Source organism: Borostomias antarcticus (genome assembly GCF_949987555.1).
Source record: "Borostomias antarcticus genome assembly, chromosome: 23".
In the NCBI taxonomy this organism is placed as follows: Eukaryota; Metazoa; Chordata; class Actinopteri; order Stomiiformes; family Stomiidae; genus Borostomias; species Borostomias antarcticus.
The window spans coordinates 16,270,444-16,285,179 of NC_140256.1; the positions used below are offsets into that span (position 1 = coordinate 16,270,444).

At 42.9% G+C, this 14,736-nt stretch overlaps 1 protein-coding gene across 1 annotated transcript; it reads right to left on the minus strand.

The window, feature by feature from the left end:
• Window positions 1-12,323: 12,323 nt before the first annotated feature.
• Window positions 12,324-14,163, minus strand: LOC311324748 (uncharacterized protein). Its single transcript, XM_084457327.1, has 7 exons — window positions 14,044-14,163; window positions 13,855-13,943; window positions 13,615-13,689; window positions 13,068-13,279; window positions 12,829-12,988; window positions 12,637-12,731; window positions 12,324-12,511 (listed from the first exon to the last, which is right to left on the minus strand). The coding sequence occupies exons 3-7, from the start codon at window positions 13,637-13,639 to the stop codon at window positions 12,419-12,421; spliced, it is 585 nt and encodes a 194-aa protein (XP_084313453.1). The 5' UTR covers window positions 13,640-13,689; window positions 13,855-13,943; window positions 14,044-14,163; the 3' UTR covers window positions 12,324-12,418.
• Window positions 14,164-14,736: the final 573 nt, after the last annotated feature.

Sequence of the window (14,736 nt, forward strand, 5' to 3'; positions counted from 1 at the left end):
CCACAACCAGAGCTGAAGTTCAACATGCAGAAGTCGGTTTTTGAGGCAGTGCAAGAGGAGGCAAACAAGAAGTGCCAAGTCCAAAAAATGTCAATGCAGCGTGTTGAATAGTAGTATAGTGGTCGAAAGTATTCAATAATGAATCAATAAATAGTTTATTTTGTTAAGAATTATTTGTTAACACATCAGAGGTCACATCAGAGAGACCACTACTTTGTGAAATGTGCATTCATTTTCCAGCAAATATATGTAATGGCATATTTTTTCATTGATGATAAATAAGGACTCTCTCCTTTCTCTCCTTCCCTCTCTCTTTCTCTCTCTCCTCTCTCTCCCTCTCTCCTCTCTCTTACCACAGTACAGTGCCCCACCCTGTAGCCAAACACCTACATGAGTACAAATGCAGCCAAGTCACTATTGTGGTATATTCACATTGTTACATATATAGCCCTTGTGAGAAGATATGTCGTGTATGTGTAGCAAAAACCTTTAAAGAACATTAACATAATAATACCATTGGGTACCCTATGAACCACACTATTTGCATTGTAAGCCAAGTAATGTATTCATGTAACAAATCAATTGGTACATTCATTATTCTCAGTCAATATAACACAATAACATAACAAATATAACGATGGTGACAGTCTCAATGAAGGTGGTACAGTAACCAGCCGTAGACAAAGGAGCACCACAAACAGCCTTCCAAAGATGGCTGTGGTAGCAGTTTAGGAGCGTATAGCTCTATGGAAATCTGACTATTACTTGGTATAATGTATGATTATACCGCAGTTATCACAAATATGAAGGAAAATGGATTTAATACATTAAATCAACTCGTATATGGGGCACCACCCTGGTCTGGACAGGGAAACATAACCTTTATCAATAGTCTAATTTATCTATCAATCTCAGTCTGAAGGAGGAGGTCTTGACTCAATCAAGGGACCTAAGATACTGTGATGACGCTTGGACGTTGTCAAAAGTTAATATTTATTAAAGTTATACTAATCAATTATCAAAATAATATTATAACACAATTCAATAATAGAAGGAAAAACGTGGCAATGTGAAAACAGCAGAAATGAAAAGAATTATGTCATAGATAACTAATCTTAAACAACACTTTGGCATCACACCACATCAAAGGAATGTATTTGTCTGTATCGACTACAGAAATCTTAGGTAGCAGTCCAGCATTCCACGGATAGAGGCTGACTTTCATCGGCCAGGCACAAAGCTTGGATCCTGGGTCACGTGTTGAGGAACACAGACCCTGGCAGTTGAGGGTTACAAGAGAAGAACACGAGGGAGAGACTTCCTGTCTGATCTCTATTTAAGTACAGGGGAGATGAGGCGTGTCCTTTTTGCATAGACAGGTCGTAATTGGTGACTTGATTCCAGAGTGACCCCCACTCCCTGTCATAAAATTGGAGGAGCTCAGATTCTCTACTCACTCTGGAATCATCAAATATCCCGTTATGGTTTCAACATGATATTATATATTACATTTCCACAACATGCATAATCAACTGATTCATGATTCTAGCTTAAGATTGATACCAAACACGGCTATGTGGATTTAGCAGCATAGAATCATCAGTCATTTATAACACACAGTAACAATTGGTTACAAATACAATGCATCAACACCATAACTTTATTCCCAGGGTTTTTCTCGTGGTGTTTGCATCACATGGTTGGGATGAAGCAATTTCACTTTATTACAGAGAACAAGACAAAGAATGGCGGTCCTTTGTCTCACTTGTGAGTAGTCTGGATTGGCATGTGGCCTGGCCTGGGTTACTGGTCGCGTGGGAAGGGGGAGCAACAGGGTGTGAGAGGTCTGAGGTCAGAGAGGTACACTGTCAACCAACAACAGACAGAGAGAGAGAGAGGGTAGGAGTAGTGAGACGATGGAGGGAGGGGGGATAGAACAGAAAGGGCAGACAGAGCAGAAAGACAGTCAGAGTTGAGTGATCGAAAATAATGACTAAGTGCCAAGTGAAAGTCTCCACTCCGGAAACGCTGAACGTAAATCATGGCAGATTGAGCACTTCTCAGATTGAAATATGAATTATGTTCCTCTTCATCTGATGAAATGACCATATTAACGGGCTAACCTAGCTGTCCTCTTTGCTCTGCAGAGCCAATTACTGCTCAATTAGACTCCATCTGGCAGGCGCTAACTCCTCTAATGGCTAAATACCACCGGAATCCCCCGTTGGGTTCTAATAGGCGTATATCACTACGTACACAGCAAAGTTTGGGAGAGTGTCACTATTAACGCCTAAAGAGGTGCTCGACTTTGCTAAAATATGCTAATTACCGTTGTAATCCCGATCATTGAGTTACACAAGTAATTAAACTTATATTTTTAGTAGTAGCCTAGTAGTAGAAGTAGTAGTAGTAGTAATAGTAGTAGGAGTGTACTTTATTGATCCCTGAGAGACAGTGTGTGTATATGTGTGTGTCAGTGGCGGCTGGTGACTCAAAAAACTGAGGAGGACAGGAGGAAGAGAGGCGAACCGCCCATGGGCGCCAGGGGGCAATTTCCCTCAGTCAGTTATTATTTGAAATATCAGCTTTAAAGTGGATTTACAATGCAGCATTTATTTATCATATTCATGATAAAATATTACAAAACAACAATAAAACATTGAAAGCAAAAGTTGTTGTAATGGATTGTACTCTTCTCTAAAGAGAGAAAATAATTGATATTGGTGAGGTGCTGGAGAGGTTAGGTGATATATGAAAAATGTTTTTGATTAGGGGACACTGAGGTGTGCTGGCTCTCAAACAGTTTGTTGGCAAATAGATTTGACAATGGAATATGTTGCACAGCAAATGCAGTATCCAACCCACACAGTTTTAAGGTGAATGTTAGGAAATGGCTGCTAGCCAAAGTCCGAGAATAGCCAGGTAGGGGAGGGAGGGATTGTTAGTATGTGTACATGTTGTGTTATATAGTTGTATGTGTTTGTGTTTTAAGTGTTTTATGTTGAGACCAAGGACCCCAACGGAAATAAGTCCATGACTTTTTTGTGCTATCCTTGATATTTGTTTAGTTTAGATTATTCGACATAAACTGATATGTCGAATAAACTAAACTAAACAACAGTTCGCTCATGGCTAGCTAGCAATGGTAGAGCTATGGGATTAGCTCATTTGGGTTGCTGTCAAAGCTGCCACTCTTATGTAGCTATAGCCTACAATTATCAGAACAATATGAACATTCAGTTGAAAGTTTTCCATCCACCCATCCATCAATTCTCACGCAAGCAGGAGCCAGGCTGTCGATTTCTCCGATCCGGTGTTGCGATGTCTCTAGAAATGTTTTGGACGAGTTGCCTACAGTTTGCGCTTCCAGCCAATCTGCACGTCTGCCTATGCCGTAGCCTGACGTGCACCTCGTAGCTAACGTTACCGGCTATAGCCAGCCAGTGGAACTGTCGTGTTCAGACAGCTCTAGCTCAAAAAGTATTTATGTCAGCTTAGATATTTAGATGGCTAGAATCAAGACAAATAGACGAACAGTTTGATGTATAATATGTCCCATAATACTTTCGGATGTATTATATTATGGAGCTACGAACACACAAAAAGTCTCCAATGGCACAGGGAAGAGAAACACAGACATCAACGCTGACTCAATCGGGCTTCACTGTGGTAAATCTGGAATGTGATTGGACTAACAAAATGTCAATCTGAATCCTGTTCAGACAGGGCCGGAGTACTGTCCTCCCTTGCGGTAATTTTTCAGCGTTTTGACCAATCACAAATTAGCAAGAAAAAAAGGCATTACATTGATTTAAGAGAAAAGAACCCGCCCTAAGGGAGGCTAGCCTCCCTTCCATAGATATCTATGGGTCCTCCAGCTGCATGTTATAGATGTCACTGTTGGAGCTTTAGAATTTCAATAATCGGTTTTTATCCATAGGGAAAACCTGCTTTATGAACAAAACTGAGATAATATTAATTATGAATAAATAAATTCATATATTTATATTTTAATCCCTCTCTTCTCTCCAAAAACTGAGGAGGACTGTCCTTCCCTGCCTCAATGGACGAGCCTCCACTGGTGTGTGTGTGTGTGTGTCTTTGTGAGCTGTGACAGTACCCGTCACTTATGCCAGGACTCTCGATTGGAACCGACTTCAACACCACCGCGCTCAGTGCTGATTTGCCAACCCAGAGACTCTGACTCACTGGACTCAACCACAGCTTACTGTAGCTTAGAGCTACGCCATGCTACGAAACACGAGCTCACACAACGTTGACGTAAAAGAATATTCCGGCTTAATCCAAACCATTACAAAAAGGTGATACTTGAGAGCTCGTGTTGCCACACTTAACCCTCACTGCTTATGTGGTGCTCTTGGATTGGACACACCTATTCCAGCTTTGCACTTCAAGGCACGACAGCATGTGGTTGTCGGTGGTTACGTGGTAATCGGCTGTATCCGTTTGTAACCAGCCAGGAGCCTGTGGAAAGGCTCAGACCATGTTCCCATACTTCTATGGCCAACAGCACATCATCCCTCTCTACGCCCCCCCCACCCCTCATCTCTCTCCATCTTGCTCTCGCACTCTCTCTTGCCCCCTGAAGCAGCATTTGAACTGTCATTTAGGCCACAGAAATATGACTTCTGGCGCTCTAATGATTTGCAGACCATAAGTGGAAATGCCCACCATGAATCATGAAAATGCATTTTCCCATTTCCATTATGGAGGAGAGTACACGCTCCCAGAGAGATTTACACCGTCATCTCCCCCTCTCTTTCTCTTTCTCCATTTCTCTCTCTCTCGCTTTCTCTCTCTCCCTCTCTCTCCAATCTCTCTGTGCCCTCTTTTTGTCTCTGTCCAGCACTCTGCTTTCTCTGCCTTGCAGTTCTCTCCTCTCTCTCAAACACATATGCACATGCGCGCACACACACACACACACACACACAAACACACACACACACACACTCTCTCTAGTTCCCTGAAAGCAAAATCATTCTGGTTCCTGTTGACGATGTGATGTCACAGGGGTCGGCTTGCATGCCTGATGTTGTCTAATCTGGAGAGTGTGCTAGACATCACCACCAGTGCCCCCCCGTCTTCAAAAGGATGTGCACTTCTGGATGAATGTTCTAGGAACGTGCATGCCTAAATGTGTGCAGCTGCATGAGCGACTATGGAACAATTATGGCTTTACCATTTGAAATGTAAGACATCCATCCAGTTTAACACAAGGTTTCCATTTAAAGCAGTCCCGCTCCACCTCCAGGGCACTGGAATGCTAATGAGCGTCAAACTTCTACCCCGTCAGTTAAAATGAAACCCTGTTTGTTGATGCGTATTCCAGGCTGTGGTGTTGTCGCTCAAACGCCGCAGATGGGATGCAAGTTGGTTCCCGCTGGTTCATCTCCCCGCCAGAATCCCATTGGCTGTCCAGATTGTGTTTCTGACCTTGCGCCTCTGAACAAACTGCTAGGAGACACAAACCTTGAGACATTCACAACAGGCCGACTGACTGTTTAGGGCATATCTGAGACAGCAGACAGCAGAGCAGCGGGCAAGGTGAGCCTGGGTCAGACCAAATCTAATACATTTTAGATTAATTTTCTCAATTTGGTCAGCCGTCAACATTGCCCCGTTTGGCCTTGTGAAAATAAGCTGCATAATGTTACTAAAGGTCTATGGAAAACCAGGGTGAGCCAGGACCAGTTAGCTTACCTTGAGAAAAAATATTGAAGCATTAGCCGATCAGAAGAGGCTACACTTACTGTGAACTAAAGTAAACTACACTGTGATTAGTCAAGGTGCCTCGGTAACACTTTACAATACGGGTACATTAATAAGCATTAGTTAATGCATTATTAAGCATTAAGTAACAGTTAACTAATGTCTCTATTAACCATTTACTAATGTTATTTATGTTAACTAAGGTTAACTCTAACCCTAACCTTAACTAAGGTATTAATTAACATTAGTAACCTAACCTAACCCTAAATATGCATTAGTTAACAGTTAACTAATGTTTTTTGTGACCCTCATTGTAAAGTGTGACCGGTGCCTCCAACAACAAGTCAAGGTACGCCAGCAGAGTCCGGTGTCCCTCCAATCCAATCTGCCAGAAGCCCAGCTTCATCCCAATCAAATCTTATGATTTAGAGTCTTCTTCTAAGGGGTCACCCAGGCTATATATCCGGCCATACCTCCAGGAGCCATGTCATCGTTTCGTCATCCACAACCGTCAGGCCCTGCATTCCATTGGTTGCCAGATATATCGGACAGTCCTGGATGACGTGGTCTGCGGTTTGTTCCTGGGGGCCACACTCGCATGCCGCACAGGATACCACGCCCCATCTGTGCATCGGTGAGCGGAAGCGTCCGATGCCGGTCCGGAGGTGATTAAGCCTCACCCACGCCGGTCTGGGTAAGTCCATTCCGAGAAGGGAAGGACCGGCGGCCTGGATGAAATCACGGAGTCTGGAGGTGTTTCCTCCCACTCCGCACGCCAGGTGTAGTCCGCCCACCTGCCTCAATGATGTTAAGATCTCTGCATTGCTGCAGGAGATCCCGTGCTGCACAAAAGGGTGTCTGGACTTGAGGCGCCGGGGAGGCTCTGCTGTTACAGTGAGCCTGTGGTGGAGCAGGTGGTTAGGCTCCACGGCCCGGCAGGCGAGACGTGCTGTGGTTCCTGTGCGGTGGAGGCCAGCGGGCTGGATGCCTGTGAGGATGGGAAGGTTGTTCACAGGAGTGGGACGCAGGCATTTAGTGTCTGCCAGTGTTAGATATGTCCATACTTACTCTAACAGCGTTTGATATGTCCATACTTACTTTAACAGCGTCAGATATGTCCATACTTACTCTAACAGCGTTAGATATGTCCATACTTACTTTAACAGCGTTAGATATGTCCATACTTACTTTAACAGCGTTAGATATGTCCATACTTACTTGACCAGCGTTAGATATGTCCATACTTACTTTAACAGCGTTAGATATGTCCATACTTACTTGACCAGCGTTAGATATGTCCATACTTACTTTAACAGCAAGTCGGCAGCAACTATGGAAAACAAAGAGCTTGAATATTTGGTGAAAAGCTATTTCACACAATTTGAGCAGCAGCTCAATATAAATGACAGCTGCTGCGCAGCACTGGACCAGGGGATCCGTTTTGAGGAGGAAGAGGAGGAGGAGACAAATGAGAAATACATGAGGGTCTCTGCCTGGACCCTGATTATTTAAAACTTCTTCAATTAAAATAATATCTTTATTAAGTGTCTGAAATCCAAACAGTACAATCCCTGAGTAGCATTAGCATGTTTATTCTGCATCACCCGGGGCTTGAACTCTCAACCAGACACCAAGGGAAGGTCATGTTCTTGTACTCTCCACCAGACACCAAGGGAAGGTCATGTTCTTGTACTCTCAACCAGACACCAAGGGAAGGTCATGTTCTTGTACTCTCCACCAGACACCAAGGGAAGGTCATGTTCTTGAACTCTCAACCAGACACCAAGGGAAGGTCATGTTCTTGTACTCTCCACCAGACACCAAGGGAAGGTCATGTTCTTGTTTGAGTCAAGTGAGAAGGTGGCAGGTTGGTGACCTAAACAAGTATAAATGTCACAGCTAGATATTTACACCATAGGAATCCTGCATGAACATATTAGTAGGCCTACATACTGTGATGGGAATGAGTTGTGGGACTCCGGACTGAGCATGGATTCACTGATTGACTGATTTGATTGAACACAGGTGGGACTGATTGAGATGTAAGCAAACAAAAGACTGGTCAGATGAAGAGATACAAACAAGAACAGCAACAGCTAGAAATTAAAAATGTCGTTAAAAATCATGTCTCACAGCACAATGAAGTATGCTTAAGCAATTGACCACGAGAGGCAGTGGGTTTCACAGGATTTTAAAACGGCTACGGGGCGTTGTTAGGCCCGACGCGATAGTGGATATAATCCTGTGTCACCCACGCCTTGAGTGGTCAATTGCTTTTCTACAGTGGTTACTACATATATTTAAAAAAAAAAAAAACAGTAACATTCAATCATTTATTTACCGATCATTCTTATCATTTTAGTATTTACTTAATCTTCCTTGATGGGCTATAGTTCTGAATTAAATGGTTGCCAGGCAACAGAGGCTATCTAGCCTATTTGGGTAGGCCTTGTTCACATACGCCTACAGTATATACAGTAGGCATAATTTGGGTGGTTCACGTTTATTTGAACATTTACAGCTATGGTGCAGTTATTAAAACAGTTCTCCAGAGCACTCCTTTTGCTGGTAGGGGTATGGAAGTGTTGGAGTCGGTTTTTGTAATGGGATACCTACAGTAGGTAAACACGGGTGTAATTAATAAAAAGGCGAGGTTGCTGTGAGTGGTTGCTACGCAAAGCATAGTAGCCTACCGCTTGATCTTATCAATAGCCTAATCAATGAGATTGGCGGCGCATTAACACTAAATGTGGTTGCAGCAATGAGTATTTTACAACGGCTGCTGGCCAATCAGAATCAAGTATCCAAGCTCTCCGTTGTAGAAATTAGCATTTTTATTCTGCATCCCCCTGGGCTTGAACTCTTGTTGAGCTACCTGCCCTGTGAGAAGACATAGATGGTTTCACACTGACTTCACCATTACAAGGGTTGCATGTAAATATTACAGGTGCATATAACATGGAGGTTTCAGCAGTTTCCACAAAATGTTTGTTAAAATAAAGGCACAAGTGGGAAAACCCAAAACCAAAGACTAAACAATAAAACCAAAGTATACCCTCAACAAGTGGAGAACAAAAGACAAAGCTTACAGACTTACAAGTTGGCACAGAAAACACCAAGGACAACGCACAGCTACAGCAAATAATGAAGAGACAAAGAACAAGAGGGGAGCTACATGTAGGCTATATATTATATATTATATACACAGACTAACAAGACAGGTGGAAACCAATCAAACAATCAGTGGCACAGGTGTCCTCTCAATCAGAGTCAATTTAGCCAGTTGTAGTCCGAGGGTCTGCTATTGGGGCGAGGTTGCCAACAACAACGTCCCTGATTGGTGGAGTCATTGCTGTTGCACTATAGGATTGTGGGTAGTGTATTTTTCTACAATGGAGAGTTTGGATACTTGATTCTGATTGGCTAGCAGCTGTGGTAAAACCCCACTCCCCGTGTTACCCACTGCTGCGACCGCATAACAATTAGTATTAATGTGCCGTCAATAGCTGTGTTCGGAATCGCTCCCTCGTTCCCTCACTCCCTATTCCCTATATAGGGTTCACCATGTAGTGAACTACCTAGGGAACGGAGAAAATGTAGGGTACATGCACTGTTCCCTGCAAATCAAGGTGAATTGTGGGTAATAAATAGTGGACTATATAGGGAACGAAAATTCCGTGGAGAACGAGTGCTCTGGAGAACTGTTTTAATAACTGCACCATAGCTGGAAATATTCAAATAAACGTGAACCACCCGAATTATGCCTAGATAGCCTATGTTGCCTGGCAACCATTTAATTCAGAACTATAGCCTATCGCGGACGATTTTGTAAATACTAAAATGATAAGAATGATCGGTAAATAAATGATTGAATGTTACTACAGAGTGTTTTTTGTGAATATATATATATGTAGTAACCATTGTAGAAAAGCAATTGATCACGAGAGGCAGTGGGTTACACAGGGGGTTTTAGACCCCGTAGCTGTGGTAAAATCCTGTGTAACCCACTGCCTCTCGTGGTCAATTGCTTAATTCTACACTGCTCACAAACTCAAAAACTCAGTAAATACCCACCACTAATTCTGATTCCAAATCAGTGGCCGGCGTTGGAATTGTCATTGATTTGGTGTGCAGTACGTGCAACATCATCATCATAATCTGGTGCACTGTTAATGATTTCCTTGTAAATTTACAGTAAATTACTGGCAGCACGGTTGCCAGCAAGTTGCTGTATTTCAATTTACAATACACTACTGTAATACTACTGTAATGTAATTTACAGTACATTGAACAATACTGTATGACTTCAAAACAGTATAGTACTGTATTTTGTCTATTTTTACTGTATTTTGTCTATTCCTACTGTTTTTTATAATATTGTATTGTACTGTTATTCCCAGTCATATTACTATTGGTACTGCTACAAAATATTACAAATAAAACAATTACTAATAGTTAATAATCATTACTAATAGTGTAATATAACTACACATTAGAATAACATTAATCAAAAGGCAATGCAAACAATATTCTTCATAAAAAATATTTATTAAAATAGTTTAGAAACAATTAACATTTCATTCATTTTCTTAGTGTGTATATATAATCATTTAGATTGAATTTTCTTTTAAAATGAACATTAAAAAACAATACATACATTTTTTATGGGATTCACTTAAAACATTTTGGACCTTAGACTGGATTTGCATTTTGGACATAGACCATCGTTTCACTGATCTTTCCAGCATTGAGCTAGCTGCAGTTTTTCAGCAGGCTCTCACTGGTCTACAATGGAAGTCAAGACTGACATTTTTTAAAGTGCAAGGGCACTCAGGTACACCACACACAAAGGAATAATTGGCCACATTCCTATGTACTTTTACATGTGTGGTGAACACATGCAACACTGACGTTGAAAAACTGATGACTCCGGCTGAATTGGATTGCGTTCGACACTGATAGGACAGCTGCAGTGCTCACATCACACGCTGTAACAAAGACAAATACACAGACAAGTAGGACACAGACTGTTAGGCATAGTACTGAGAGAGATGGACAGAGAGCGCAAGAGAGAAATGGTGAGAGATAATTCAGTAGTAAAACGAAATATAAAAACTGTATTATTATGGCTAATACTTGCAGAAGACTGGACAGGTTCACTTGTAGAGCTGTAAGGAAATAAAATGTGATTCAATTATTGTAATCCAGTACATAACACATCCCCACAGTTTATTGAACACTGGAGGGAGAGGGTGTGTGTGTGTGTGTGGGGGGGGGGGGGGTTCTGTGAGTTAAAATTAGGTTATGCTTGCTGACCGTGCTGATATGAGATGATATTAAACCTACTTTTGCTGTTTCCATGCATTTCTGCCCAATACATAATTGGTAAGTGTTTAAAATAATTTACACGGTGGTATTACCGATAATACCGTCTAGCCAACAATAATAGAGTGCCTACTTTAATCTTAAACGGTAGACCTTTGTGTCATGTATTCGCTACAGCTGTTACTGCCACCTAGTGGGCCTATACTGGTACTACCAAGTTCAGGGTGACGTGTATTCTGATTTCCAGTAGTCAAATAAATGAACAGCCACCATCACGTTGGAATCCGTCTCCGTCTGACTTCGTATAAGAGTACTTTAGTAGAGTATCAGTTGAGATAATAGGTTACCCGGGCAAGACATAACACTTTGGTAAGATGAGAGAGAGCCTCGTCGCGCTTCAACTGGTCAGGCGTCCCGACACGCTGGACGTAATGCGTTCAGGAATATAAAGTAATAAGGCGCTGGAGCACACGGATTGATAATGCCGTTTTACGCGCTTCTTTATAATTAAAATGTGTTTATTGCCATGCAGTTTTCAACTTAGCCTACAAGGAATATGCACCATGCTCTAGTATGTCGAAACACTACCCCTACTAACACAATCAGGTTGCAGCAATGTTGCAGAAACGTGCAATTTAGACTTTTGTATGGTCCACTCAACGTCAAGTTAAACGTGCATGCAACGCAAACGCGGTATCTGCACACAAGTTGCTGCAACGTGCAGGTCCAACGTGTCTGCAACGTGCCTGCAATGTGTACACAACGTTGTGATTTCCGTGATGATTTCGATGTATATTGCTGCAACGTTGTATACACGTTTATATATTACTTGCATATAATTTGCATTACAAAACAAATCGGCTCCTTGCACAAGCTCCACTACTTCCTGAAACTCTACAGGCATATTTCTTTACCGTCCTATTCTATTGGATAGCAATAGCGATGAATCCGGTGTGCAGCACACCTGATCAATCACTTCCATCCACTAGTATAGGACAGGAAAGAAATACGCCTGTAGAGTGTCAGGAAGTAGTGGAGCTTGTGCAAAGAGCCTATTAATGTCATAGTCAATGCAGCAAGCAAAATTATGGTACAAAAGTTATGACACAACACCATTCAGTCAAGAACAATTTATTTTATTAAAAAAGTACACAATGTCTGGCCTGCAACATGATAAACAAGTTTAAAAACAAAAAGGATTAAAAAAAAAATACAAAAACAGTTATTTACAAAAAAAAGTTATTTACAAAAAAAATGGCAGGCTGTGCTCAGATAGGGGGGGGGGGGCTGTGCTCAGATGGGCTGCGGGTGGGCGTCAGATGGGCTGGGGGGGGGGGCTGTGCTCAGATGGGCTGGGGGGCAGCTAGGAAGGGAAGTCTTCCTCATCAGAATGCTGGGGAGTGCTCAGATGGACTGTTCTTGGATGGGCTGTGCTCAGGCGGACTTCTGCAGATACCTAAAGACACAATGAAATGGCCGTAAATACACAACGCACATACATGCACAAAAAAGTGGTACACAATCTTTGGAACCATGCAGTCACACTGGGTAGGAGAAACCAAAAAAAAAGACATCACTTACCCTTCTGCATTTAGCAGGGGCATGTTTCAATGTCTCCTGCAGCTGGGCGGCCACCTCCGCCATCGTAGCCTTTGGCATGGAGACCATCACTGCACCTTTAAGTTATCAAGAAAGGTAATGGTTTCAATTCACATCGGTCATGGAACAAAGACGATGTATTAAAAAATATTCAAAATATGAACCATTTCTTACATGTTAGAACATTGAAGAGTGTCATACTCTTCAGTGGCTTCTTCCCCTTCTTCCCGTGCACACTGTAGGCGCTCCACACCGCATGTGTGGCTACAGCTGACAGCACCCGCCGGACTGTGTCCGCCAAGTCTCTGCCACCAATGGCACCTAGGTATTGTGTCTGCAAAACAAAGAGTCATTTACTGTACCATTCCCTGCACTGCAAAAATAAGACAAAGTTCCGCCCTGCAGACACTCACCATCTTCCTCTGATGTTCCCGGTCCTTCAACCTGGCCTCACAGACCTGCAGCTCCTCGTCCGTTTGGGCAGGGTTCAGTACATCCAGCACTTCTCCCTGGGCTCCAGACTCCACAGGCCGCGTGCTCTGGGCCAGTTCCCTCACAGTCCGTGCAAGCTCACGGAGTTGCTCCCGCATCTCTGAGAACTGCTGATGTACAGACCTCTGGAAATCTAGATAAACACAGATGTGGCTATAAGTACATTGACATAAAACTAAATGAAACTCAAAATATATCCCTGCATGCAACATGAAGTAGTCCCATACCAGCATCTGCAGAGCAGCATCGATTAGGTAGAGGGGTACATGGAGTCAATGGTGCTGGAGCCGTTTTATTGGGCGACGGCATCACAGACCTAACTGAAAAACAAAAGGGATAAAGGAAAGGGATGAGCAGGAAACTGTATGGTGTTGGCAGCATGCTTTGGCTTCTGGCATTTGAAGGAAAATAAATTAAGACATTAACAGGTAGACATCACAACACCACAGCAGTACATGCCACTCTTACCTGGTCTGGCTGGGGTGCTATACATGAAGCCTGGGCTCGCATGGTTTTCGCTCACAGGGGATGAGCTCGGAAAATCTGCAAGATGCGTAAATGGTATTCAATCTAAAAAAGCCAATCACAGAGCTAACTGAATGGGATTAGCAGGAAACTTTATGGTGTTGGCTTTGGCTTCTGGCATTTGGAGGGAAACTAAATAAAGACAAGACAGGTAGACACCACAACAGTACATGCCACTCTTACCTGGTCTGGCTGGGTGCTGTATGATCTGGCTGGGGTGCTATAAATGGGGCCTGGGCCCCGCTCGCCCACATGGGACAAGCTTGGAAAATCTGCAAGATGAGTAAAATGGTATTCAAAATAAATAAAAAATAGTCCAACTATCAGTGTGCAGTAGGCATAGACATTTCATTTCAACACAAACATGCATACCTGGATTGTACAGCACACGTGGATTGTACTGGACCGCTGGCAGAGGCCTTTCAACTCCGGCACCTGGCACCTGGTCTTTGGCCTGCATAGTGGGGACCAATGGCTGCCCGGGGCTTGGAATATCTAGTGGAATATCAGTAAATTAGCTCAGACTACTCGATTTCAAAAGTACTACTCTTTTGGGACTGTTGAATGCACTTTAGTATATTACCTTCGTCACTGGAGTGATAGCGCGTGTTGCGCCGTCTCTTTCTAACGTCCTGGCACTCGTCATCGACGACTGCTGCTCAAAGACTTTTGCCATGAGCCTGGCACCTTCGTAATGATCTGTGTGCATAAAGTACCATAATAAATACATTTCAGCCATCCTGTTTCCTCAGAATAATGAGTCATGATCTTTTTCCCCCCCGCCAGTATTTTTTAACAGCTTAAAATGCAAACAGTACCAGTTGTGGACTTGGGGAAAACCCGGACTCTGTGGAGCGCCCAGCCAGGGTTAGGTTCCACGCAGCTCTTTATCCGTTGGCTGAATTTGTTCATCGGCGAGGAACACATCTGCAACTGTGAGTGAAACCATGTTAGTACCCGCTTCCCTGTACTATTGAAAAGTAGCACCAATCAGAAACATTGTTCACACAAACATGTTCTTACCCCATCCTTTTTGGAGAGCCAGGATACTGGGACAACCGACAC

Coding starts and splice junctions, on each gene's coding strand:
- LOC311324748 (XM_084457327.1), bottom strand. CDS start 13,639: ATGTATAGCACCCCAGCCAGACCAG. Junction 13,280..13,614: donor TAGCACCCCAGCCAGACCAG/GTAAGAGTGGCA, acceptor GTGTTTATCTAG/ATTTCCAGAGGTCTGTACAT. Junction 12,989..13,067: donor GGGAACATCAGAGGAAGATG/GTGAGTGTCTGC, acceptor TTTGTTTTGCAG/ACACAATACCTAGGTGCCAT.